General features: G+C 51.2%; 2 protein-coding genes and 1 long non-coding RNA gene across 6 annotated transcripts; 1 reads left to right on the top strand and 2 right to left on the bottom strand.

Moving 5' to 3' along the window:
- Window positions 1-2,812: 2,812 nt before the first annotated feature.
- On the bottom strand, window positions 2,813-11,249 carry LOC119089755 (apoptosis-inducing factor 3). 4 transcript variants are annotated; one of them, XM_037212563.1, is made up of 12 exons: window positions 11,198-11,249; window positions 10,478-10,523; window positions 10,002-10,062; window positions 9,262-9,437; window positions 8,516-8,692; window positions 7,467-7,633; window positions 6,893-7,017; window positions 6,623-6,753; window positions 5,970-6,166; window positions 5,683-5,811; window positions 4,743-4,959; window positions 2,813-3,359 (listed from the first exon to the last, which is right to left on the bottom strand). In XM_037212563.1, exons 2-12 carry the CDS (start codon window positions 10,515-10,517, stop codon window positions 3,145-3,147), a joined length of 1,635 nt encoding a protein of 544 aa, XP_037068458.1. In that variant the 5' UTR covers window positions 10,518-10,523; window positions 11,198-11,249; the 3' UTR covers window positions 2,813-3,144. The 4 variants fall into 4 exon arrangements, with proteins under 4 accessions (XP_037068458.1, XP_037068462.1, XP_037068460.1 ...); XM_037212567.1 differs by having other exon boundaries at window positions 11,172-11,247; XM_037212565.1 differs by having other exon boundaries at window positions 11,211-11,243.
- A 6,071-nt stretch (window positions 11,250-17,320) lies between these two features.
- On the top strand, window positions 17,321-24,219 carry LOC119089568 (ribosome production factor 1-like). Its single transcript, XM_037212315.1, is given in 10 exon segments — window positions 17,321-17,394; window positions 19,102-19,253; window positions 19,772-20,005; window positions 20,476-20,568; window positions 20,571-20,723; window positions 20,767-20,773; window positions 21,184-21,355; window positions 23,799-23,847; window positions 23,849-23,887; window positions 23,889-24,219. Coding segments are annotated over 9 exon segments (966 nt in total). The 5' UTR covers window positions 17,321-17,394; window positions 19,102-19,115; the 3' UTR covers window positions 23,970-24,219.
- Window positions 24,220-24,559: 340 nt separating this feature from the next.
- Window positions 24,560-26,206, bottom strand: LOC119089569 (uncharacterized). Its single transcript, XR_005093163.1, has 3 exons — window positions 25,938-26,206; window positions 25,650-25,751; window positions 24,560-24,831 (listed from the first exon to the last, which is right to left on the bottom strand). It is a non-coding gene; the product is annotated as an uncharacterized LOC119089569 (long non-coding RNA).
- Window positions 26,207-26,469: the final 263 nt, after the last annotated feature.

Consider the following 26,469-nt stretch of genomic DNA (forward strand, 5'->3'; position numbering starts at 1 on the left):
CATAGCTACGGCTTTGGGCGCAGCCAATGTGACGGCACAGCTGTTCTTGAAGACCTCAACCACACATAGATCTGCCAGCTGATGATGACGTCAGTGACGAACCAGCCTTGTCGAGATATTGCATTGGCTGAAACTAAGGTTAGGTAAGTTTGGAAGCTGATCAAGTTTCTTGGCTGTGATTGAATTGGAGAAATTTGCGTTTTACTCGGTAAAATTAGCATTTCAACAGACATTTTTTAGTTCAAAGAACCTTTTTATACACATATGCCGATTTACGCATTGAGCAAACGCATACGCAATACCCAATTTTTTACCAAAACTCCCAAAAACATCGAGTTTTTCGATACAAGTCAGGCCAAAAATGCCCAGCATCGTGCAATAGGCACAACATTTGGTGCTTTGCGTCAAAACTGGTCACTATGGACGAAATCTTGGAGTACAGGGAAAAGCAATGAAGGCTCCGAGTCCAAACTTGAATGGCTATAAGCCTTAGTCACACAGTTTTCCGCAACAAAGGAAGCGTATGAGAGCTAAAATGGTGCAAGCCATCCTTGGCAGGGTACCAAATGAAGGCTTCTGCAAGTTAATCCCAGAAAGCCAGACATAGTCCAAACTAAACCAGGCGGAATCAGGCTGGACCGAACGGGTTCACACATCACCGGCAGGACCGAACGGGACCAGGCGGGACCTCCAATTTTTAGCCCTTGGCCCCTGATACAGAAAGTTGAGGCCGCCTCTACGCAATCCAAGTAAGCGAGCTTAGAGCATATCCAGAACATGTAATCCTCCTTGGTCATGAATCGATTTCTACTGGTTATCCGCAGACGAACATTTCCGGTACATTTCCCACGTTGTTCCTCATTCCTGCGTCTCGCTATGTCACCGACAGTTGGCGGGTCAAACGCGAAAGCGTGCAGTTTGTTTTATTGATAACAACACTAACGAATGAGATAATCATAGGAGCGCTGAAATTTCACGGTTATATAAATTTATTAATTATGAGGACCTAAATGTATCCTTTTCAACGTACTTAACTGGCCCAGGGCGCCAATGGTCACTCGCTCCGGCTGCCGCTGTACTAACCCTACACGGTCTTACAGGAGCCGTTCGATGTCATTTCCAGCACGACTTGAGCATACTCACTTTTAGAGCTTGCGGGTTGGGGAGGGGAGCGAGACGCCTCGTTTGGCCATGCCGTGAGAAAACGCGCCCGTCTAGAGCGCAGCGCAATCGTGCGCTTGAGAATGCACATCCGCCGCATAATGCGTCCGCGAGGGTTACCGGTGTTAAGTAACAAAGGTTTTTCCAATCACAGCGAGCCGTTCGTCTGGGCACCGGTCGGGACATGGAAATGAGAGACGTTCGTATGTTACTACATGTATTAGCCTCATCACTGATATTCGTTGTGCTCAGAAAGCGTTTATAATATTCCTTTAGCTCGAATTGATAGAACACGTAACGCAATAGACACAAGGACTCGCTAACAATACAAGAGCTTCCACGTAACGCAATGCACGAGACGCAAGCAAACAACAAAAACAGGAACAGTTCACGCCGGCGCGCCCGGTGCAGCGGTAATATTCCACACAACCCGTCTTGTTCAACACGTGGCATCGCGCCACTACGACCCGGTTTCCCCGATACCCAGGACGGCGCTGTCGAGACCGCGGCGGCGTCCACCTGCCCGGCGCGCTCACAGGATGCGCGCGCCCCGCCCCGGCCAGCTCCCACCATCCCGCAGACGCCAGCCCCCGGACGCACGTCAGGCGTCTGTCACTGAGTGATGACAGTGACCCCTGGCTCTCATGCAGGCCCAATGATTAGTGGGGGCCGTCCTGTGCCAGGCGACAACCACTGACGCTCGGAGTTTACTTGATTCCCAGACTGCCTCGCCATAAGGCGCCGTAATGATGTAGCCGTAAATGCAGTCATGTGATAATGCTGCTGAGGATTAGTTTGTTTGTTTTTTTACTTAACAAGCCGATGTTTTCCGTCAAATGCTAACGCTATTCAAACCCGCTTTTGATCACGGTGGCTTAGATCACGGTGGCTGAGGATGAGGCAACACGCCGCACGGGCTGACCGTGGCTGACAATGGACCAACGCGCTGCACCGGAGCAGCCGCGTTCGACGAGGAGCCAGCACGCCGCACGGGTGCAGCCGTGGCTAACAATGGACCAACGCGCTGCACCGGAGCAGCCGCGTTCGACGAGGAGCCAGCACGCCGCACGTGTGCGGCAGCCTGCAGCTGTACTGCGGAAGACTGGCTTGGAGCCGATTTGGCACCCCACGGAATATACACGGCACTGCCACCTACGAGACGGAAGACGGCAGCCCAAGCCCAACACATAAAAATATACCCTCACAAGTAGACTATACCTTACAACGCGTGGCCGCTGCTTGCATTCGCACTTAGAAATCGGGCAGCGAGGAGTGCCTGTGCCCTGGCAGCGACGGCATCTCAGGCTGACGGTACAAACATCGCTGAGATGCGTTTGATTCACCGAGTGATGTCATTGTCGAGTACAACAGCACAGCCCGCCAATGCAAACCCTAACCCGAAGACAGGCGGACGAACGGTAGTGTGCGAAGTGCGGGTGCCACGTGCCTGTTCGCTTAAAGCTCTCGGTGAAGTGGCGCAACGCTGTGTCGATACTAGCGTGCTTGTCTGAGTATTGATCTAGCATCTGTGCGTGTTTAAATACTTACTCATATATCCATCTTTATATACATATATATATATATATATATATATATATATACATGTATATAAATTATGCATATATATATATATATATATATACATGCATGTGTATATAGCTCATTTACGTCTCTGATGTGCGATAAAGCAACTGCGCTCGACCCTGTTCCCATCGTGCACTTGATAACGAAGGCTACACAACCAGATCAGGACGGAAACAGAACGAATTGGCCCCAGGATATAGACTCAGCGACGACCCACCACCATCTCACCACCCAAGGTCGGAAGACACACGTCGCAATACAACAGATGCTCCGGCGGTTCTGCAGATGAGCACCACCAACACGCCCTTGCAGACCGGGCGCGTACCGACCGTGGCGCCCTGCCGCGCCAGAGGCGGACCCCGCCGCCCACACAGCGGCAGGGGGCGGCGGCGCCGGCCCCTACTCGGCCGCCCTCTTCTCCGCCAGCTCCTCCATCACGCGCTGCTTGCTAGGGTAGCCGTCGGCGGCCATGCGCTCGGCCCAGCGCGCGGCCGCCGGGTCCCGGTTCATGGAGGCCACGCCCTTCACCTTGTCGCCCTGGCAGAAGAACGCCACGAACTTCTGCTCGTCCACGTCGCCGTCGAATATGACGTCGTCGAACTTGGGACAGTAGCCTGCGAGGCAGACTCGGCAGAGTGAGTCAGGAGCAAGGGCGCAGGGCGCCGCCGCCACAACACACCGAATATTCGGACGCTCCCTAAACTCTCTGCTACACACGTAGGCATGGATCCGACATGGCGCACGGTTTGGAAGCCCAGTGCTGTCTTTACTAGGCAGAGCCGGGGCCGCGTGAATCGCCGGGTCATAAAACATCTGATACCCAGGCCACATTGGCCATACTCTCCTTGCCACCTTCGGTATTCAACCCTTGTAATACAACAAAAAAACATCGACTAATCCAGCCCCAGTATTATTTTTTTCACTGCATGCTACCACTCTCCGCCACGCCTCATGTGCTCGGGGACTCTCTCCACTCCTTAGGGCAGTCACAGGTCCACCAAAGTAGGCGGGTGTCACACCGGGATCTACAATGAACAAGCGTGGGCGCCACTTCGTGGCGACGCCCATTAAAAGGCGAAATCGCGTATGACGCACATCTCGTAGGCCGGAGAGTACTAGTGACAATCTAAAAACAGGGTGGAACGTACAACAGCCTTCGACAGATAGAGGCGACGTAGCACAAAACGTACTGAGACAAACACTGCCGCACTCGGACGAGACGCAATGGATTAAGTACTCAAAATACTACGCTCTCACTGGTGAGAACTAAGCCCCGGCCCTCCATGCAAGGCACCCCGTTCGTGAATCCGTCCAAGACGCACCACCGATGGCCGTGTCCGACTTGAAACGCATCTCTCTACGGATGAGATGGGCAAACAAGCAAGTAAGTACTCGATGGTTTGCACAAGCGGCTTCGAATTTCTGGCGCCCGCCATGCAAGCTGTTGCGTGCGCCCCGAACCCCGAGTCCAGCCGTCCAGTTCAGTCCAGTGCTCTCAGTTCAACACGAGCTCACGACCCCAGCTGTGCAGTTCAGTCCAGTGCTGTCCAGTTGAACACGGACCCATGACCCCGATTGTGCAGTTCAGTCCAGTGCTGTCCAGTTCAACAGACAAGTAAACCTCCCCTTTCGCCGGGCAGAACTGCGAAGGGTTTACATGCCGCACAATGCTGTGCCACGGCCGCCCCAGGGAAGGGTTGATCCTCGTTGGCCCGTCGCCAGCTGACCTTCAAAGCCAGTCGGGCCTGCTCTGGGACTCACCAGAGCTGGCGGGCCAGCTCCAGAACTCGTAGCCAGTGCCGCTGGATAACTATAATGCCGTGCATTACAATGATGTAGTCCATTGCATCTGAATGGGGCACTTGCAGTTTTGGCACGAGTTGCAGTTGCTAAACGCCACGCCTCGGAATGCTGATCACCACGGCGCTCCGAAGCAGCCCAAACCCGCACCAGACGCACATCCGTCCACACCAGCGGCGCCGGGCTGCCCCACTCACCCGTGTACCGGATGCTCTTGCCGAACAGCTGTGTCCAGAAGAAGGGCACGGTGCTGACGTCGGTCTGCAGCCCCGCGGCGTTGCGGCCGGCCACGCGGCCGTGGTAGTGCGCCAGCTGCCAGTGCCCCATCACCACCAGCTCGTCGTCGGCCAGTGGCAGCGGGAAGGACGCGATGTCGCCGGCCGCGTAGATCCCGTCTGCCGAGCTCCGCAGCCGCTGAAACCGCGTCACCGTCGTTCACGGGTCTGCCGGCGGCCCAGGCGCTACCCTCGGACGCTACCTTCCGCGCGCGGTCAGCACCCGCGTACGGGTCTGCCGGCGGCCCAGGCGCTACCCCCGGACGCTACCCTCCGCGCGGCCAGCACCCGCCCACGGGACTGTCGGCCGCCCAGGCGCCACCTTCGGCACGCGGTCAGCACGCACCCACAGGTCTGTCCGCGGCCGAGGCGCTACCCCCGGACGCTACCTTGCGCGCGCGGCCAGCACGCGCTCACGGGTCTGTCGGCCGCCCAGGCGCTACCTTCCGCACGCGGTCAACACGCGCCCACGGGTCTGTCGGCGGCCCAGGTGCTACCTACCGCGCGCGGCCAGCACGCGCTCACGAGTCTGCCGACGGTTCCCAGGTGCTACCTTCAGACACTACCCTCCGCGCGAGGCCAGCACGCGCTCACGGGTCTGCCGACGACCCAAAAGCTACCTTCAGACGCTACCTTCCGCGCGCGGCCAGCGCGCGCTCCCGGGTCTGCCGACGACCCAAAAGCTACCTTCAGACGCTACCTTTCGCGCGCGGCCAGCACCCGCTCTGCGAAACGTTCCAATGAATTAGGGGCATTTCCTGACAGCGTTTCCACAACCAATTAACATGTATTACGAAGCACGTCCCATTCGTCGACTAGTCCTCCGAACTCGAGTTATCTGAATCAGAGCCGGGACGTCTACCTTGTCCACGACGACGTTTCCATGTTTGTCCAGCTTGACCACGTCTCTGAGCATCTCGGTGCAGGGCGTGACGCCGACGCCCATCAGGCACACGTCGGCCGGCAGCTCCGAGCCGTCCGTCAACAGCACCTGTCGCCATGGCAACCCGTCAAAACATCGCATACGAACACTTCGTGCAGCAAAGGATCGTATGTTGGACGATCGCACGAGAAACAGACAACACCTGCAATCACCGGCTATTGCCCTAAGGCCTACAGCATAAGGGCGCCCAACCGCCGGCTACTGACCTGGGTCAGCCGGCCCGACTCGCCCTTGAACTCTCGCACGCTCAGGCCCATTTTGAAGACGATGCCCTTGGCCTCGTGCATGGCCTGCAGCATGGCGCCGATCTTGGGGCCCAGGGAGCGTTCGTACGGCACGGAGCTCGAGCCCACCACCACCACGCTGGCTGCCTTGCCCTGGCAGTACGCGGCCACCTCCATGCCTGTTGACAACGCAGCAGAAGACTGGTCGCAGACCTCGAGGACAGTCAACGGGGGGTCAGCGTCAGCACACGTGACAGTCTCGGATAATTTACCAGTATTTGAATGCAGCCTTAACCAATTCTGGCTTCGTAGTACCCGGCTATGACGGTGACGACCAAGAAACCGGTAAAATGTGCTTTAAAATGTCAAACCTCAGCCACTCACAATTATCACACACTTTAATCAAAGATGAAAGTATTGACAATACAAGTACGGAAGAGCATTAAACGCTGCGGACCCACCGCCGCGAACAAAGAAAAACACGCGGCGCAAACGCTTGAACAAACGCGGCGATGCCCAACTTTGCCGAGGGTGCCCGCCAGATTCGGCTCGTCTGGCGGTCAGCCTGAGTAAACCGTGCCCGACATCATCTCCGTCCCCCTATCGCGGGTCTCTGTCTGTCGCTGCCCACCTACCGATGAAGCTGCTGCCGATGATGACGACGTCCCTGCCCAGGAGCCGGGCCGCCACGGCGTTGCCGTCCTCGGGACTGCGCAGGACGCAGACGTTTTCCAGGTCGGAGCCGGGCACGGCCAGCACGCGCGGCCTGCCGACCGGCTGACGTCAGCGGCGGAGGGTCCGGACCCGGCACAGGTCCGGGCCACGCGCTGCCGGCGGCTGATCGGACGACGTCATACAGACAATCAGGAGAAGCGGGTGCAAACTGAACACGTGAAAAGCCTCACCTGCTGCCGGTGGCCACGACCAGGCTGGTGTAGGTTAACTCCGCGCCGTTCTTGAAGCACACTTTGCGCTCGTCCTTGTCAACAGACGTCGCTTCGTGTTCTGTCAGCACTTCGATGTCACTGGCCTGCCAAGGGAACAGGCTGGAGAACGGCCGGCGGACGAAACTGGATGCACCCAACGCCTTATAATGCAACACAACACGCAGTCAAACACGCACGATACAACCATACAACCAAAATCACGTAACACACGACCAGTTAACATATTATTTATCAATGTCGATGAATATACGCAATGGCATTTCGCACTGTAGCGCTCGCGCTTTGTTAACGCAGAAAACGTGTACCGTGGATTAACTCCAGCAATAGGCGATTAAACAGGATCTCTTTCCTTGAAAGCAAGGGATTCTATGGTCATCATCTGTCTCTGCTTCCCGCAATTGGTCCAGCCCTTGCCATTGGCATTAATTCCACCCGTCTGAAAACTCACCCCAACTTCAAACGATGAGACATCAATTCTAGTGTTAAACCTCATCTCCAGATCATATTATCAGACTATTAAGCGACATCTGACCTCGTAGAACGCGGTGGAGCGAAGCTGCATCTTCTCGGCCTCCATGTCCAGGGCCTTGCTGAGCTTGGGCCGGTCGTACGGCAGGTACTTCTCCTTGGTCGCTAGCACGACCCGGCCTTTGAAGCCGCTCTCCCGCAGCGCCTCCACGCAGCTGGCGCCCGCCGCACCTGGCGCACGGGCCGCACCCGATCGTCAGGACACGTGCTAAAGACGGTACCGGTGGCGGTGCTACGGGGGTACCAGTGGCGGCGCTACGGACGGTATCAGTCGCGGTACTGGGGACGGCACCAGTCGCGGTACTACGGACCGTGCCAGTAGCACTGCTACGGACGGTACCAATGGCGGTGCTACGGACGGCACCAGTCGCGGTACTACGGACCGTAACAGTAACAGTGCTACGGACGGTACCAGTGGCGGTGCTACGGACGGTACCAGTGGCGGTGCTACGAACGGCACCAGTAGCGGTACTACGGACCGTAACAGTAGCAGTGCTACGGACGGTAACAGTAGCAGTGCTACGGACGGTACCAGTGGCGGTGCTACGGACGGTACCAGTGGCGGTGCTAGGAACGGCACCAGTGGCAGTGCTACGGACGGTACCAGCGGCAGTGCTACGGACGGCACGAGCAGCGACCAGCGCGGCACCGGCAGGTCCTCTCACGCGAGGACGAAATAAACACAGATTTCTGCCATATATGTTGGGTCGGCCTAATGATTGGTCAATGGTCAGGTACACTAGTGTTACGCGATTGCGACCTACGTCATGCGACTAACTCAGTCGCAGAAGACAACTCGTTCCTGAATGCACAAGCAGTTCCAAGCAGCCCAGTGAAGTCTGTTACTCTCGTTCACACCAATGGGTAACAACTACCTGTTCTGTGGAAACCCCTAGAAGAAAGAACAAAACAAATAGTGGGCAAATTTAGTGGCATGTAACTACAAGACAATGCAAGCTTCTACCTTGTTTGAGTGTAAACACGCGCACCAATATTTTATCTACACCGAGAGAGCGAAGCACTGACAGACAACACATTCCCTGTGCAACTCACCGCCGCCGAGGACCAGTGCCACATCCTTGCACTCATCGGATCTCTTGCCCAGCTGTTTGGTGCACTTGTTCTCATGAATATGCTGTCTTTTAGCGCGGACTTTCACGTCACCGCTATCACCCACTTCAACCTGGTAGCAAGGGATGCCGTCGAGTCCCGGGAAATCCTCGATGTCTCCTGTGAATGGATTTGATAGATAAAAGCTAGGGATTAGATTCTACAAAAAAATGTTTTTTTCACTCTTAATTACTTTTTAATGAGAATACGGTCGTGGTTTCAAAACAGACATTTAGCCCCCCCTCCCCAACAAATACCGAACAAAAAACAACTGGCACCTTACTCTAAAGCAATGTCATAATGCTGGCACACAATACCAGCACTAGATTTCCATGACCCATGTTCAACCAAACCTTTCACCCACAATTTCAGAAAATGGACAAAAAAAATTGGCAAAAACAAGCACATACAACATGAGTAAATGTCTGCACTTAATTTTGTTAGGCCCCTTGATTCTTAAGCCTTTTCAACTTGCCAATACAGTTAGCTGACACCAACATTTCCATAAACTGCTCCTCTCATCCTATTAAACAGCAAAAGAGTCGCAATGTTTCTGGACATCAAAAGATGAAAATCCACAATCACTGCTGGCTAGGCAGCTTAATGCCACCCCAACAGAACAGAGCACCAACTCATCAGTAGGCAGCTCTGTATTCCCAGAGACCATAGTTTAACAGCAGGTGTCTTACCAGTGCTGACGTTGAAACAGGCACCATGCCAAGGACAGCGGATCCTGCCATTGGAGACCACACCCTTATCCAGGGGGGCGCCGTAATGGGAGCACTTGGTGCCCAGGGCGGAGATCTGCCCCTGGTGTTTGACGACCAGGATACGCCCCTCACCAGCCAGGTCACAGATACGCATCCTGGCGAGGCAGGCAGCACGTCACACGTGGTGGACTGGACGTCAGCGTGCTGTTGCTGCTGCAGTTGCTGTCACCAACTACAGCTACATATTGTACCAACTAGCCTGATTGACAAAGCCATGCCATACAGACTGACCAACACATGCTAGCGCAGTATGCACAAGCATAACTGGATGCCATCCTGAAGTCATGAACAACCATGTGCTGATCAATGACATAATAAAGGAAAATTCAGGCACAGCCTTTCTTTTTAATGATGCTAAGAACAACCAACATCAATAAGCAGTTTTGTAAAGAAACCAATTATGGCAAGAACTAACATATTGTAAGTCCAGGCACATTTCCCACACAGATCTCACACTGGACCAATTGATCATGCTGAAATACTATATATAACAAGCCATGATGAGCTATTTAAATGACAAAAGGTCATGACCAAATTACTGTCATGCCAGTTTACAGACATACAACCTCAGAAAATAAAATCAAACCACCCAGCAATATCACAAAATATGTTTGACCAAATAGAGAGCCTGCAAATAACATGTTGACCTAATGACTTACTCATCATCTTCAAGCTCATCTGCCTGGCACACTATACCTTCAACGAACTCACGCTTTTTACCTGTGAGGAAAACAGCACAATTATTATGGATCCATGGGGGGAGGTAATAAATGCACAACACTCATACACTATACACATTCATTGTGTGTACATAAATTGACTATCCACGTGCCTTTATACAAGGCAAAGCATATGCATCTGCCCAGCACATATTGCCACATGTGAGCAGCATGTAGCACACCCAGCAAGTAAGGTGTAAATGTTGGTGCACCTATTGAGTCAGTGCTGAGAGGTCATCCATGGACATGGGGGTGAGCACCATCTGCAAACATTTTCCCCATGCTGTCAAATCATCATATCCATATTTTCTAAAAATGGAGCAGTCTTCTCAGCCACAGGTTTCTGCCATCCCTCCACAGAGTAAAGGGCCAATATTAGCCACAAGATTCTGTCCACACTGAACAATACCACTAACCATGGAAAAGCTGGCAAACATGTGACAGAATAGCTCCCATAGTGATCTGTGGAAAAGAGAATGCAAGACAAATAAAGTCATAGTTAATGGCAATAACATGTCTCATGAATACAATAATAATATTCATAGATAGATCATAGATAGATAGATAGATATATAGATAGATCATGTATATCATGAATAATAATCATAAATATAATCAGGCAGCACAAGAATGCATGTCAAATTGCTTCACAATGAATGCTGCAGGCATATCTCAAGCATACAGCACATCATGTGGAACTATGCAACATACAAACTAATTTTATGGAATGCTGGGGGTACCACAAGATCCTTAATGCTAGTAAATGAACCCAGCATCTAGGGTAGGCAGAAAAACCCAGGTGCCCCACCTTCAAAAATCATTAAATTTAATTTCATTTCACCCATACTGATGATGCTGACTTGGGCTTTCAGAAGTACTGGCTGCTCTAGTTATGTGACACCCATATTCATTTCACTGGGTTCTAACCAACTTTTGCTTACTCATGGCTGATCAGACTTCCTTCAAAGCCCAGAAACAAGCCCATGTGGCCCAACAGTGACCACCTCTGGGGGCATGGTCTGACGATGGTATCGCCAGCGCAGGCCACGCACTTCCCATCCAATATTGTCACCGACATATCTTACAGACATCAATGAATACATCAAGCACCTCATCGAACCCATCGTGCGACTAACAAGGATCAAAAACCTTGCCCGTCGGCTCCCCGCCCACGACCACAGACACAACAACTTGGAATGCAGCTGTTAATGATTGTGTAAATGTCACGAAGGTCGATAACACCTCCAGCTGATTGGAATATGACGTCATAAATCCACAGCACCACTGTCAACCTGGGTGTTCAGTTCAGGGCACTACATGTTCAGGGCACTACACTATTTTGCATGGCATCTACGTGCGCATATAGGCCTGCCTAGTCCATGATGACACTTGGGCGTTTCCCGTTGCACATTTGGCACCCAGCAGGCGGGCGGTAACCGCAAGGCACCAGGCGGGAAACCGCCTGGTGCCTCGAACGGAGCTCACAGAGCCAGACAGAACCAGACGGGACCGCAGGGAGCCAGAAGAAACGTTATAAAGCGAGACGGGACAAGACGGGACCATTCCAGACCAAACCACAGGGGAACGGATAGAAGCAGAGGAAAACAGACGATGCTGGATGTGACTGGACAGGACAGAAATGGACCAGCGGGAACGGACGGAACCGGAAGGGACCAAACCGAACCGGACAGGGTTAGAGAAACCAAACCGATCCGGACAGGGTCAGAGGCAACAGTCTTGACTGAAAGAAGCCGGGCGGGACAGAACGGGACTACAAGGAACCGGAAGGGACCAAACCGAACCGGAGGGATCCTAAGGCACCAATCGTGACCGAAGGAAACCGGGAGGAACAGAACAGAGCCACACAGAACCGGCCGGAGCGGACCGCATCAGTCAGGACCGGGCCGCGCCGGACGGAACCGAACCGCACCGGACCGGACGTGAAGAAGCGAGATAAAGCCGGACGGGACCGGACGAAGCCAGTGGGGTCAGATGGAACGTGATGAGGTCCGACAGGACCGGATGGAGCCAGATGGGACTAGACAGGAAGGGACGAGGCCTGATGGAACTGGACGAGACCTAATGGGATCAGATGGAACCAGACGAGACCCGGGACCGGTTGGGACTGCACGGAGCTTGGCGGGGGCCAGACAGGACCTAACGCGCTGGAACAGGGTCGGACAGCAAGGAACGAAACCAAAATGAACGAGATGGAACAAAACAAGCCATGATGGGACTAGAACGGGACCGGGCGAAATCAGACGAGCTCCATCTGGTCCCATTCGGTCACGTTTTGGTCCCGTCAGGGTTCGTTCTGTTCTATTCGTGCTTCATCCGGTCCCGTCCTGTGCCAATTGTTCCCGTCTGGTCTCGTCTGGTTTGATCTGATCATTTTCGGTTCTGTCCGGTCCTATCCAGTCCTCTTTAGTCCCGTCAATTGCGTCCAATCCCATCCAGTCCCATCCGGATTCATCCGGACCCGTCCTATCGCATTAGGTTTCGAGGGCACCGTTAAGCCCCGTGCCGCCTTATCATGTTCGAGCTGGTTTCTTCCAACCCTGTTCAGTCCCGTCTGAGCTCATCACGCTCCACCCGATGCCGTCCAATCCGTCTGGTCCCATTCCGTCCCGTTCGGTTTCTATCGGCCGCGTCTGGTGGCGTCCGATACTGTCAGACCCCGTGCAGTTCGGTTTGGTCACTTCCGGGCATGCTTGCTCTCATCCGGTCCCACCGATCCATCCGGTACCATCTAGTCCAGTCTGATCTCGTTGCATTCGATCCGGTCCCATCATGTCCCATCTGATCACGTCCAGCACTTGTCTAGTCGCGTCTGATTTCGTCTGGTTCCGAACCGTGCAGTCCGGTCTCGTCCGGTATCGTCCGATCCCGTCGGATCCAGTGAAGATCCAGTGAAGCGCACAAAGCCTGGGGATGAGCTGCCAGAGCCTTGGCAAGCGGGGAGCACCTAGTTGGCAAATGATAGCAAAAGGTCCCTCCGCCCCCCCCCCCCCCAAAGAAATCACCGAATACGGCCCATTTATTTATAAGCGCGCGTTTAACCTTGATATTGTTCATTTTACGCTTTAAACCTGGAATATAAGTCGCAAGCTACCACCAAACCAATGCTATCTGAATTTTATAGTCAGTCAACTGAAGAAACTATGCGTTAATTGGCTGCATGAAATACATTACCGGCGCTTCTCACTTTACAATGGTCCAGTGAACTTTTTCTAAGCCGATAAAATACGGGAGCTTAATCAGGATCTTTATATGAACTGTACAAAGATATTAACGGCCCCACGAATGCCGATCTAAATGGGTCGATAATTTGTATTAATATGACCAAGCCTGGCAAGATTCAGGATTCTGACGAGATTCAGACCAAGGCAGGATGTTTATGGGACTCGGTGATGTTGAGCGGCCTAGAGCCCAGCCAAGTGGCCGCGTGACATGCAATGATCAGTGAAGGCAAAGGATGGGGAAGCGAATCTAAAGAGCGATGGATGACTCAGAGCTAAGCCAAATGCTCAGAGAATTACGACGCGGTACAAGTATTGTGCCGTCCCAGGCGGAGAGTTTTGGTTGGTCGCTTGTGGGTGTTGTCAATGTTTCAGCTGGCTGGTCCCATCGGTCGTGCTGGCGCCAGCTCACATTGATCCAAGCTTGTTTATGCGAATGCTTCGCGCTTTAGCCATGAATGGTGAGTAAATAGATGTCTGGTTTTGCGTACGGGATAGACGAAACCATTGAGCATTCTTTTTATCATTCTTTTCTACCTCTTCTATTATTCTATACATTTTGTATGTTTCATTTGTACTTTTTACCTCCATGTTCCATTCCTTCCCAGACATTATGACTAACGTAGAAAAAAATTATTGAAAAAGCAGGGTTTAGTCTGACGGCCTTCAAGCGACGGCCTGCTCCCATCACCGATTTAATAACTTGATAATCTGCCCCCCTACTATCCGTCTCTCATCGCACGCACACGCCACGTATGCGTCTTTGCCCGCCACACCGACTTTCAAAACGATTCTCCACGCCTACATGTGCAATCCAAAATACACAGAAACGCTATTTACTTCTGCCCACACTAGCTATGTGTGGGAAGGGATTCAATGCATAATTCACAAACCCATGACAAAGTGTTCCCACCATGTTTATTTCACTCCGAGCCGGCCATGAAACATTCAGAACCAAATATTTAGGAGCAATGATTTTGTATTATAATGCAACCCGAGCGTCGTTGGGTTCATATTTGTGGTCAATCGTTGAGTTTCAAGGAGAACTAATCGCCAGTACTACAAAATCAGCAGGAAGGAACGCTTGGCGGACACGAATGCTTCACATCATGTTATGAGGGTAGTACAGTGCGACATCGAACCATTTCAACGCACCAAAATGCACCGTTTTTCACAATATTGAGACATGTGAAGCGTGTCTTTCAGCATGTTCATGACACACCTCATCCTGCCGTCAAGAGCCCTCATGGATCCTCCATTTAGGGCTGGCACGATCTTGATCGAGCTCGTATGCACAGTTGTGCGCCCTTAATAGCTGAACACTATGACACCACACATTTTGAGGAGCCAGCGCGAAGCTTGTTTACTTGGACCGTGTTCAACACGCGAGCTTGGGCTGCTGTGTCGGCAAGAGGCCAAAACGCCTTTTGATGGTAATCCTTTCCCGAGAGTACTTGTCCTCTGGCGAAAACCGGGCGGGATGTGCAGACTGGGTTGGCCGGCCGTCATCGTTCGTCTTCTTCAATGTATACACACGCTCTCCATTCTCATCTATGTGGTACATCAGGTACATTGCGATGACTGGCCTGCAAAAAACGTTAGTCAATTTTCACCCAACAAAGCTATGGAGGCAGCAGTAATAGAAGATTAGGGCTTTCGGACGCCTCGATTGCGTGCTCACATGGCGCCCAAAATCATGGAGGCGGGGCATGATCACATAGGCGACACGGATGATATTTCAGCTGGCTGACACTAGTTCCCGCCATTCTCTTTTCTTTACCACGAGGTTCACATAAGACAAAATGGAAAAGCTTTCTCAGCAATACTGGTATTGGGTAGAACACTGGTCTAAATGATACAACTTCATTTTTTAGCACATCTGGTACTCAACAAGTCATCGTTTGGATGTCATGGGCCGTTTTTATGACACTGCCAGATGGACGGCGTCAGAGCTGCAATTGCGGTGGACGGCGTGAACCCGTCATGACGACATACATATCTGGATGACATTCAAATAGGGGATGTGAAATACGCTGCAGAAGTTCGCGGGAGTCAAGCTCAGAAGCGAGAGGGCTTGAAATGTTAATCAGCATATAGCTGCGAGCTCCACGGAATGATCTTGGAAATAGCTATCTCAGTTCAAAACCCCATATAAACGTGAAACCGATAGCCGCCGACCCAGTTCAAAGCCCATGGCTTTTTGAGATGTTGATGAAGCAAACACTCTCTCAAATAAATCAATTATCCCCCTAACTGAAAATATCTCATTATCCTTTTAAAGCCGCACTATTGGATTGACACCCTTGAAAGCTTTGCAGAGATTTGCCATGTCACAAATTCCCTGCAGGTCACACCCTCATATGTTGTGATCCCAATGACCTTGTGTCATTGGGGCTTTACAACACACTTAGCTGCTGAGGCTATATGGCGTCACCTACCTCTCACACTGGCAGTAAGGGCAGGCACCGCAGGGAATCAAACCCCATACCTCTGGGTTCCCAGGCGTGCAGTGGTTAACGCAGACGTGTTAACCGCATAACCATAATGCAGACGCACTAACCCCCACACTACTGGCACCCCAATCCCAATGACCATGCAAGTGCCAAATGTGGAAGTCCAGTTCTTTCACATGCTTGGTCAAGGCTTACTTCATGGCTCTCATACTGTTGCAAATCAACAATGTAATGACTGGAGCAAATCTGAACAGTGAACAGCTATATAGCATTCTGAATCAAAGATGTCTCAAGTTAGTGCAGACATGAAGCACAGGCTAAGTACAACATTGAGAACTAGCTAAGATTCAGCTGTTTTTGGCTGGTAAAGACACAACTGCCTCAGATAAAATTAGCTAAATGCAGACTGGGGGCTCTACTTTGAGGTTGCAGGCAGAAAGATGATGTTAAAAAGATACACAAAGGTGGTATTTCTCATCTGCAACAGCAACTGCTGAATCTGTTGCTGATTCTCTTTTACTGACTGAACTCACTTTGTCTCATTCCAAAGGTACAACAGTTGTTACTTAAAGTTATGACATATGTGTCATGTGTGTTTACTGATTTCTACATAGCAGTAGAACAAGCAAAACCTATGAACACCGATGAATTTTCAGTAGATTAACTAGCAAGCACAAGTCAAGATATACCCAGGCACAGTTTATAGTCACCTGGGGCATACCTTGCTATTCATTTGGCTAAGCTGGTCAAACCTTGCCAACAAACCTGGCCAAATTTGAGGAAACCCCAGCTTGTTAGGTAATTTTGAGGGATGTTGTATCATTACATGCTGTTGGACCCCATCCCAGTTCCATGGAATATGGTTAAGCAATTTGTGGTGTGTAACCACCCTCCAATGCTAAGCGTGTGTACACAAGGCCTTGCAAAAAACAAACTCATCGCTGCAGTGGTCTGATTCATGCCGTGACAATCTGCCAGTTCACCATTCAGGACATTCAGCATGGGAAGAACAGGGGTAATTTCATCCATCTGCCTCATATAGCCCTTCAAGGGATCAAAATGGGGAAATAAGACATAGCAAAAGGAAGACAATACATCATAAACGTGAGGATACCACGCACGGTGACACGTGGGCAACGGCGTCAAGCCGGCCCATACCAACCGCATTACTGGTACATACCCGTGGCAGTCCTCGTGGAAGGATCAGTATTGAGCTGCGCTGAAGACTCCACCTATTCACAATGCACGAAAGTGCTAATTACACCCACGGATATGCCCGCCACGCAGGTGCTATAGAGCCCGAGCACAAACAAATTCTTGAAGGAAATAGATTGCGGTGGCCCACGCGGCGCTTGCTGTTGGTAATCGTGAGCAGAGAGCACGGCAAGCACTAGCATCATTCAGCGCTTGTGATTCGTTGTGCATGTCTCCTGCTTTTCATTTTTGCTAGTGTTAGCCATGCGAACCAGCTTAGAAAATTTCAGAATATTTGACTCGAAGTTGGCGCTCTTAAGACGAAAATGTGGTCTCATGGTGCCCTTCCCGTCAAGCTGCTTTGGTTCCGTTTGTTCGGGGAACGGAAGACCTGAGGGGTTTTAGTATCGTAGAGGGAACTTGGATCAAGTGGAGACATCGACAAAGGTACCGTACTTGCGGCTGTTATAGATGGTTGCCAGAAAGACCAAAGCCTGTCCTGGAAGCAGGACATGTTAATTGTACGCAGGATGCGTTGTCTTGCATCTCGAATAAGTGCAAGCAATTTGGTTGCTAATGGATGTTGTTCAGTTTATTTCGGAAACAAGGCGGATTCTTTATTACTTAAATGATGGTGTGAGTGAACCACATAATAATTCACTCACTTATGTTCAGAGGGATTTCATCAAAGTTAGGGCTAATGTGTGATGTTAAGAGATGTATCATGCGTGCCATTTACTGTGTAGCATTTATGCTGTCATTCATCATCGATCGGGAGCGTTTTGAAACTCCCTCGCATTTCATTTCCTATCTAGCATGTGATTCAAACAGCCTGCATTGTCAGTTAGACTCCTTTTTGGAATGGAGTGAGAGGGACATAGATTTTGTCATCATGTAGACAGTATGAAAGTATAGGAGAACAGAGCCTGACACTATTTGAGAACCTGTGCAGCAAGGTCTTGCCAATGCATTGGAGCAACTTCTTTGCATGAGCTGTTTGATTCTTCATGGACAGTCTAAGAAGTCCTGAAAAATTGTGCACAAATGTACAAGTAGCACTGCCTGAAGACTGGCTAGCTCTGGGCCCAGTGATTTTCATCAGTGAGACCAGTGACTTGAAAATGGCTCACTGATATTTTATTATTGGTGGCTGCAAATTTGATTTTGGGTTGAATGATCATTGTCTAGTCATGGTTGCAGTAAACTGGGCCAAAGCTCTGTGTTGTCTTCATGTTGCAATCCTTCCCCTTTTCAGCTCTCAGAGTGTTGTGTCTGTGGCTGGTTTCTGGAAAAGTGGCACTAGCTGAATTCCTGTTGGTTATGTATGCACCATTTAAGTAAGGGGGAGGGAAACCAATGCAGGCAGAGGGAACAGGGATTCACTGAAGGTGTCATGCTGTGTAGATTATTTCAGGTGTTCTGGTGTGTCTGTCACTTTCTCATTCTTCTCTCTTCCTTTGTTGATGATATGCTTCTCTAAGTCATTGTCATTGATGATATGCATCTCCAAGTCATTGATTTGAGGCCTTTATATGGTTGTGTTTATTATACCTCATATATGCAGAAGTGTAGATGCTATTTAGAACCACCAGTATGTATCATGGTGGCCATAACTTAAAAGCATGTGTACATGCTGCAAGGCGGACCACAAATGCGTGGAAAAGTGCCAAGCTGTAGCCATACATTGTGGGGTGGTAATGTTTTGCTTATGTTTACTATACCTCATTCAATGTGATAACAGATGTATGCATGAGGAGAATTAAAGCAACATAGGCAAATTTAGGTACATGATGCTTTCTGTGGATTTGTAATGTGTATTGTGCTGGCAGGTGTGCTTTGTGGAGTATGGACTTGGACTAGCCTTGACAAACTTTGGATGCTGCCAAACTTGGGCACCAGTCTCACATCATCATTGTGATGTGGTTTTTGTGATACCCTATTAAAGTAGCAAGGCAGTTGCAGAATGCCTGGTGTGCATTAATGTAGTGAAACTGAATAAAACTGCATAGAACTTAATTGTGTGTATGGCTAGTGCCTTTGTTTCATTGTACAGCATGTTTCCTCTTTTTAGTATGTGGTTGGCTGTTTTCAGCAGGAGAATATGAGGCATGTTGTTCTCATGCTACTGTGTGAAAAATTATTTATCTGCTGCAGAGTTTTCATCCACCATGGTTTTCACACCAAAAGCTGCTGAGGCATCAACGCCAGGCGCTGCTTCGCCCCTCATGCCGGAACGATGTGTCGACCACAAGAACAAAAATATCAGAAAAGAAAAGTGGAGGGAGCTGAGGCAGAAGAAGAACAAGGTATTTGTTATGAGTTGGCATGGCTGTAAATGCTCAGGAAATGGAGTTATGTACACATGTACAATAATGTGCCCTCACCTCTGAGTTGAAGTTAAGAACTACTGGTGGAGTCTGTCCATTTTGTCAGTGGAGTGCTTTGTAAAAAAACAGCTAATAGACTGGTATGGTACTCACCACTAAGCCACCTTTTGCAGTGTTAATGCTCTCAACATTGGAAATGTTATGTTTTGTGTGGCTGCATGACTTCCAAGCTTGTGCTCCTACTGTACATGTCTGCATTGCTCATGGGAATAATCAACATCAGCCCTTTCGCAGCTTACGCCCATTGTGAAACAGCCATCCGCAGGTCATCGCGGTAGTTTTGAGCAAATGTGTGTTCGAAACGAAAATGTCAGCGTGTGTGGCTTCTTAACCTTTGAACGTGTGATTTCCGCCTGTCACCAGTCCGGCTGAGATACCTGTTTCACGTAACAGGCTGGACATTTATCTTGCCTCATTGCGACTCTCATAATTTCCAGGAGAAGCGCGAAGCGCGGAAGAAGCGCCAGAAGGTGCGCGAGGAGCTGGGCGAGGACGCGCCGCCGGTGCTGCAGCCGCACACCATCGAGACTCTGCGCATCCCGGACGTGACGACCGTGCAGCAGGACGACTTGGAGACGCAGGAGGCCGACCGGCTCGACGAGTTCGGCGGCTACTTCAGCCGCGAGGCCGAGCCGCGCGTCATGCTCACCGCCGGCGACTTCCCGTCCCCGGTGAGCGCGGCGGCGACCGCGCGTGGCGCCGGCCGGTGCGCCGCTCGGGCGGCGGTGGTCACAGCGGCTCTGTCGGGCGTGACGAGGGCTATGGTGTGGGGTGCTGCTGGTTGGTGCGTGGCGAACCATGTGCATGTCGTTTCCTGCCGTCTTTGATGATACACACGGTCGGTATTGCGCCAGACGCCGAGCAGTGAGCGTACGCATGAAGATTCGCATCCCAGAAGCCTGGTATTTGCCGCACGTCTTTGACGGACAAAATTGATTTGAAATGCGGTTATCGTCAGCACAAAGTCTCGTAATTCCAAGTAATTACGTGCCTAAGGCTTTGTCAATCAGTGATATGTTCCTGGTATGGTGCTACCAAGATGCTCGTCTGAACACTTCAGGGAAAGACGAATGGCGGGCTCGTCTTACGCTGCGAGTTTGGTGATCCGCTTTGTGTTCACGGGAACGTTCTCCGCCTGCAGAAGACGCGCGACTTCCTGAAGGAGCTGGCGCTGGTGATCCCGAACGCCGAAGTGCGACTGCGCAACTTCAGCTCCATCAAGAAAACGGCACGGTTGGCCTCCGCGCGCGGCTTCACACCGACCTGCTCATCATCAACGAGGACAAGAGCCGCAAGGTGGTGGCCAACGGGCTGCTGCACGTGCACCTGCCCGACGGACCGTCCGCCCACTACCGGCTGAGCAACGTCAAACTGAGCGCCGAGCTCCGGGTATGGTTGGCCGCACCGTCGGCCGGGCAGGGGGGGGGGGGAGAAGTCAGGCTGGCCGGGTTGGCTGAAAATTGTCGAGGCTGTGGTTCTGTGCATTCAACTTTTAAGCTCCTACCTTCGTGCCGCCGCCAGAAGCCGCCGTGGACCGTTCAGGTATCCCGCTCAGCCTGCTTGTTACATTACGTCATTGTCGGGTTTGTGACATTTGAGGTGTGTTGGGCCGCACGTTGCACAGCGCGCTGTGGCAGGGGAGGGCGTAAATTAGGGGAACAGTGCCGGCAGTTGCGTTTCATCGGCGCAAATGCTCATTTGTGCGATGATTATTGTTACGCAATGCTGGTTAAGTCCAATGAATCAGTGCGGGGTGTTCCGGAGAACACAAATTTATCTTGATTATTGAGGAAGAAACTGCATGCGTGATTATTAACCCGCGAATTCGTGGCTTTTGCAGCGCATCAAGGAGTTCACACCCACCACCGTCCGGAGGTGGTGCTGAACAACTTCACGACCATGCTGGGTCACAGGGTGGGCCGCATGCTGGCCTCGCTGTTCCACTTCGACCCGGAGTTCAAGGGCCGGCGCGTGATGACGCTGCATAATCAGCGAGACTACATCTTCTTCCGACATCACAGGTGCGGCCTTAGAGTGGCGTCGTTCTCGGCGTTGCCTGCTCGTCAGACGTCGGCTGGGGCTATTGAGCGCCGCGCCGGCCGTGGCCGCAACCGCCGTCGAGTGTGGTGATGATGACCCCTCGGAGTTCGGTGCAGCCCGAGTGTTTTACTTGTTTTCTGTCGCAAATGTTTCAGACTTTGTTTTTGGAAGATGCCTGGCACCTGAGGGCTTAATTTTTAGGGTGATTCCATTGCAACTTAAATTTTTGAGTTCATGCATCATTTCGCCGAAAATAAGTGGCGATAAACGTAGTTGTATTCTAAAGTATCGGATAAACGCCGCATGGAACAGCACGATTGGCCGTTTGAAACAAAATCATGTTTGGCTAGGGAAGGTTAGGTTAGGTTTAGTTATGTTAGGGATGGCATTGGAAATAGACGTACCACGGTAAGTACCGTAGAGTGGTCATGGCAGGAACTTAGTCAAAAATCAGCTTGGGTGGCCATTGCGTTTCCCTCAGTCTATTGGACTTGATGATATGACGTGCAGTCAGCATGAGTAGTACTCCCCGAATGCGTCGCGCTGGTCGTGGAGAATGCAATCGCAGAGTTGGTGGCATAAGGTAGCGCAACTGTGTTGGGACCGTGAGCATTACGTTCCCTTTATTGCGCGTACTGCATCACGGTTTTTTGTAAACATCGGCGTGTTGGTTACCGTGTGTAGGACCATAATTGGGTTGTTGGACTTCCTTCGTTGCTGCAGATAGCCATCGTGAATCAAGGCTCAAAGCGTCACACGCCAGAAATTCAAAAGCCAAGCGTTGCTACGGGTTTTGTGTTGGCGGCGGTAAAGTACACACCTCTAACACAATCGACGACAGCTGGGTTTTGATAGGCACGTTTGCTCCATTTATACAAGTTACTGGGAACAATAAAAAAGCTTGGGAGCTGGTACACGTGGTGACCATTCATAAAACGTGAAGACTTATGCTACGTTACGCTAAAGACTTTCACCACACTCCGAAGTGCAAACCAGGGTGCGATCCGCCAGGTAGTCACTCGGCATTGGGTAAAGCTTCGTGGCCTCGGTTTCCCTGCTAACGCGTCCAACCAGAGCGACCGTGTCGCCTGGGTTGGACGTTGGCGTCCGGCCACTGCGACGAATGACCCATACGCGGTCGGATATAACTGGCATGGGCCATGCTCTACGTGGCCCAGCCACGTAGTTTTGTTTTCGCAAGAGGCGTGCGACGGATGTCTGTGAATGTATACAAAGAAGCAGCGGTAATATGTGAAGCCACAGCAGCACCGTATCAAACAGATTCCATTCGGCTACCGGACACCCTGCCATACTGTCTTGAGGTTCAGGAAGTCTCCATTTCAGGGCAACGCTGAGCCAGGATGCTGTTGTGCAGACCCGATCTGTATGGTTCTGCCCCTGGAAGCGCTGACAACATATATTTAAACGAGCAAATGACAGGGGAGCCTCGGGACGTTTTTATTTTTCATTTTCTTGTTGTTTGTGTACTATCATCGGGTGTTGGCCCATTTCTGGAATTAGCAGCGGGTCATAAAAGCGACCGTCGGCTTTTTAAGTTTCTCCCAGTTCTGCATCTTGCTGAGCGCCTTTGTCAAACGGCTATTGACTGACCGCAACTGGAGTTGATGAATTCCACGATTTCTTCAGTACTCCCTGGCTACTTACTCTTCCTTTATTCATTTGTTTTTTTTTTTTGCGTTTGTGTAGAATGCCGACACTATAGCAACCTTGTGTTATCACGTACGTAAATACGAAATTCCTTCGCATGTTCTGTCCGGTAGTAACGCGCTCAAGGTGTCCAGCGCGCGTCCAGGTCGGGGATGATCACGATCCCCTGGTTGGGCGACGAGAATTGAAATCCTCTGAAATGCAACATAACATACTGGTATACATCAAACGCCTCTCACTACACCCCACTCGCCACACCACCGTGATTATTACCACTTGTCGACTCCCCCATGCTTGGGTCGTAGCATTACTGTGACCGCGGAAGATACGTCCGCAAGATACGGCCTGCCGCGGCCGCATCTCGCGGACGGCGTCCTGCTCCCTATTGGCCACGTGTGGCTAAGCTGAGACCCCACGCCGGTCGTCTTGTGACGTCGCGTTGTCTCTGTGTATGGCGCCTGGGCACTTAAGGCCGCGCAGTCGAAGCGCCCGAAAGCCCAATTACAGGACTCTGACTCTGTTGACTCTGCGCTTGTTACCGTGTCTGACGGCATGATGAGAGGCTTTGGTGTCGTGACCCATATTGTGACGTTTCCTCATCCGTGCAGATGTGGTCGCGACACTCGTTTAATGCTGCTTATGGTTTCAAACGGGCAGTTGCGTTGAAGGACGGAGGCCCCGTGTGCATTATTTGGCGTCACTGGCCTCTGTACTGTTCCTGTACTGAGCCCGCTCCTGTCATCCCTGTTTCTTCAGGTACGAGTTCAAGGACAGCAAAAAGGTGGCGCTGAGGGAGCTGGGGCCGGCGCTTCACGCTCAAGCTGCGGTCTCTGCAGAAGGGCACGTTTTGACTCCAAGTGCGGCGAGTACGAGTGGATCCGCAAACGGCACGAAATGGAGGACAGCCGCAGGAAGTTCCACCTGTAGGTGGAGGTGTTGTACGTCCCGCTGATGACGCCTGACGGGCGCCGGAACGGGGCCGCGTGGACACGGCGGCAACGTGTGTCGGGGAAGCTGTCCAGTTGAGCATCGCAAGTTTTGTGATAGCTGGTGGTGCAGGGCGCGTTGGCAATGTGTGGGTCTTCAAGAGGTCTTCAAGCCGCGGGCGTTTTCTCGCAGTTGGGGTCCGAAACACGCTGATTGCTATTCATAGAATAAAGATGTATGGAACGTCCCACCAGACTTTCGAGATTTCCTTTTTCCGCCGAATCAACAGTTTGTCTGACGCCAAAGTACCCTTCACGCCTGACAGTGCCGTCATGTTGGCTGACGTCATAACGTGACGCAGCGTTGTTGCAGCACACATTGCGGATGGCACGCCTCAGATGTGCTCGGGCCGACTGCTGACGTCGATGGGTTGATGTATACTAATTTGGTGATTCCCGCCGTCTTTTTGCTCGATATTTCCCGGATATGTTTGTGGTCTATGCTTTTTCTCTCCAAAATGACCCGAACAGGTCAAAGACAAGGAGTCTCGAAGGACTGATGCAGTACGCGAATGTGGAGAGACTCACACCCATCTTTTCGCTGTATATTTCCCGAGCTATTTCTTTGGTTGATGCTTTTTTTCTTTGCAAACACTAAATCGGGCGTAAAATGTGTCGAAGCATTTACAGGACGCCAAGTGTTTGGCAAACGAGCGCGTGGTAGGAAATAGCCAGAAGAGCCTGCGACGATGGCACCTCTCTGCCACCTTCCGTCCGACGAGGTCGTACAAGTCTCGAGAGAACTGAAGATGCTGTACAGCATGCATCGTGACAGGCTCGGTCGCTTGGATCATGGGCAGTCCCTGGGAACGGAAGAAATCGCTGTGCAAGCACACACGCGACGGAAGGATGGGCGGGTGTGTGATGTCGCAGTGGCAGCAAGCCGTCTCATGGCTGCAAACGTTTTTCTCTAGAAATTGAGCCCGACATTTGGGTCAGACCACTTGTCATGTATGGCTTCTTAAGGGCCTGGATTCGTCTACTTCAACAGATCAGCTATAGCTCAATGAGCCTTATCTGCATGCGCGCGCATGTTATCATGTTCGGTAAAGCTATGGCACGGGCGCCGCCCTCTTGATCAGTGCGCCACTGGTCACCCCCAGTGCAGTGACTTGGGCGCGAAGGCACATGTCTGTCACACTGGTCGGATGTCGAGCATTCTACCAATAGAGCTACGGAGGTGGAATGCCAGTGCTGAGCGCGGTTTTAAGTGGTACGCAGAATACGTGCTCATCCAGAAATGATGTGATTTCATTGAGCGGAACATTCAGACGGGCTGGAGAATGCGATGATTTATGATGGGTGGAAGAATAGCACCAAACGTCTCCTAGTATACGACACATTGAACCAATGAACAGACCGCTCGTGCGTGTTCAGTGTCTGACCTTTAATCGGTTTCCACAAATAGCAACTACCTCACCGCACTGCATGCTTTATGGCTGGTGTAGGGGAGCGTCCTGCTGGCTGTTATTTGGCGCCTGCGTATCGAAATCCATAGTTAAGAACAAAAAGTGGATTAAACAGGTTACTGCAGTGTCTTTATGCGTACTTCGGTAAGTGGAAGGAGACCCTCTAAAACCTTTAAGGCTTGGAGAAGACGGATCTGCTGGATCTCTATTACCTTTAAGGCTTGGAAAAGAAGAATTTGCTGGTCGTAGTCTTCTTCGCTAGCATTGAAAAATCGCACAAAGCAGTCGCGGCCATCAGCAAAAACTTCCGTTCCCTGAAACAAAAACCAATGAAACACGCGGCATGCGACAACCGGCAGCTGTGTCTAGTCGTGCTTCAATGCATTCGCCCATGTGCGTAGTAGAAACGGAACTATCCAGTGTTTTCCGCAGGGTTACAGCTTTTCACCGAAATCAAATGGATCCCAAAACCTAGGTGAAGGACCAGGTGCACATCGTACCTTAGCGAAGTCTTTAACGGTTTCTCTTGCATGACATGCGCCTTGACCACGGCGAGATGTGATGACGTGGCTTATCTGAAGTAAGGCGTCAACCTGGGTTTCAACTCGAAGTTCGTCTTCCAGCCGCCTGATCTGCACTGTGTAATTGCGACGCCCAATGGTTTGAAGTATGCCATCAATGGTCTGTAGCAATGCGAAAAGACACAGAAATATGATCCGATAGCAGTGATACAAGATGATTACCGATAAACAAAACAGTAACACATTCACAATAAATCTGCAAAAAACTTTTGAAACTTATGCTTCCACGGCGTTCATTCTGGTGCGACCTCTCGGGTGAACTAAGTCGCATCACGAGTTTCTGTTCTTCAGGCATGTCGTCCTGCTAGACAGCCTTCAAACGACTGGACTGTCTTGAGATTTTCAGTAAAACTATCCAACTGATGGCAGTTAAACCCCCTTAAGTTGTGCTTAAAAGCATAAGTCCATTCTAATGGAAATAATTCTGCACCACTGCAAATTTATACCTTCT

Source organism: Pollicipes pollicipes, unplaced genomic scaffold, assembly GCF_011947565.3.
Source record: "Pollicipes pollicipes isolate AB1234 unplaced genomic scaffold, Ppol_2.1 Scaffold_3087;HRSCAF=3621_pilon_pilon_pilon, whole genome shotgun sequence".
Classification (NCBI taxonomy): Eukaryota; Metazoa; Arthropoda; class Thecostraca; order Pollicipedomorpha; family Pollicipedidae; genus Pollicipes; species Pollicipes pollicipes.

What these genes read in the sequence shown, in the direction of transcription:
- LOC119089755 (XM_037212563.1), bottom strand. Translation starts at nt 10,517, where the DNA reads ATGGGAGCTATTCTGTCACATGTTTGCCAGCTTTTCCATG. An exon ending in GGCACTGGTCCTCGGCGGCG is followed by an intron (nt 7,634 to 8,515) that starts GTGAGTTGCACA and finishes CCCGTGCGCCAG; the next exon opens with GTGCGGCGGGCGCCAGCTGC. An exon ending in GTCGTGGCCACCGGCAGCAG is followed by an intron (nt 6,754 to 6,892) that starts GTGAGGCTTTTC and finishes GCCGGTCGGCAG; the next exon opens with GCCGCGCGTGCTGGCCGTGC.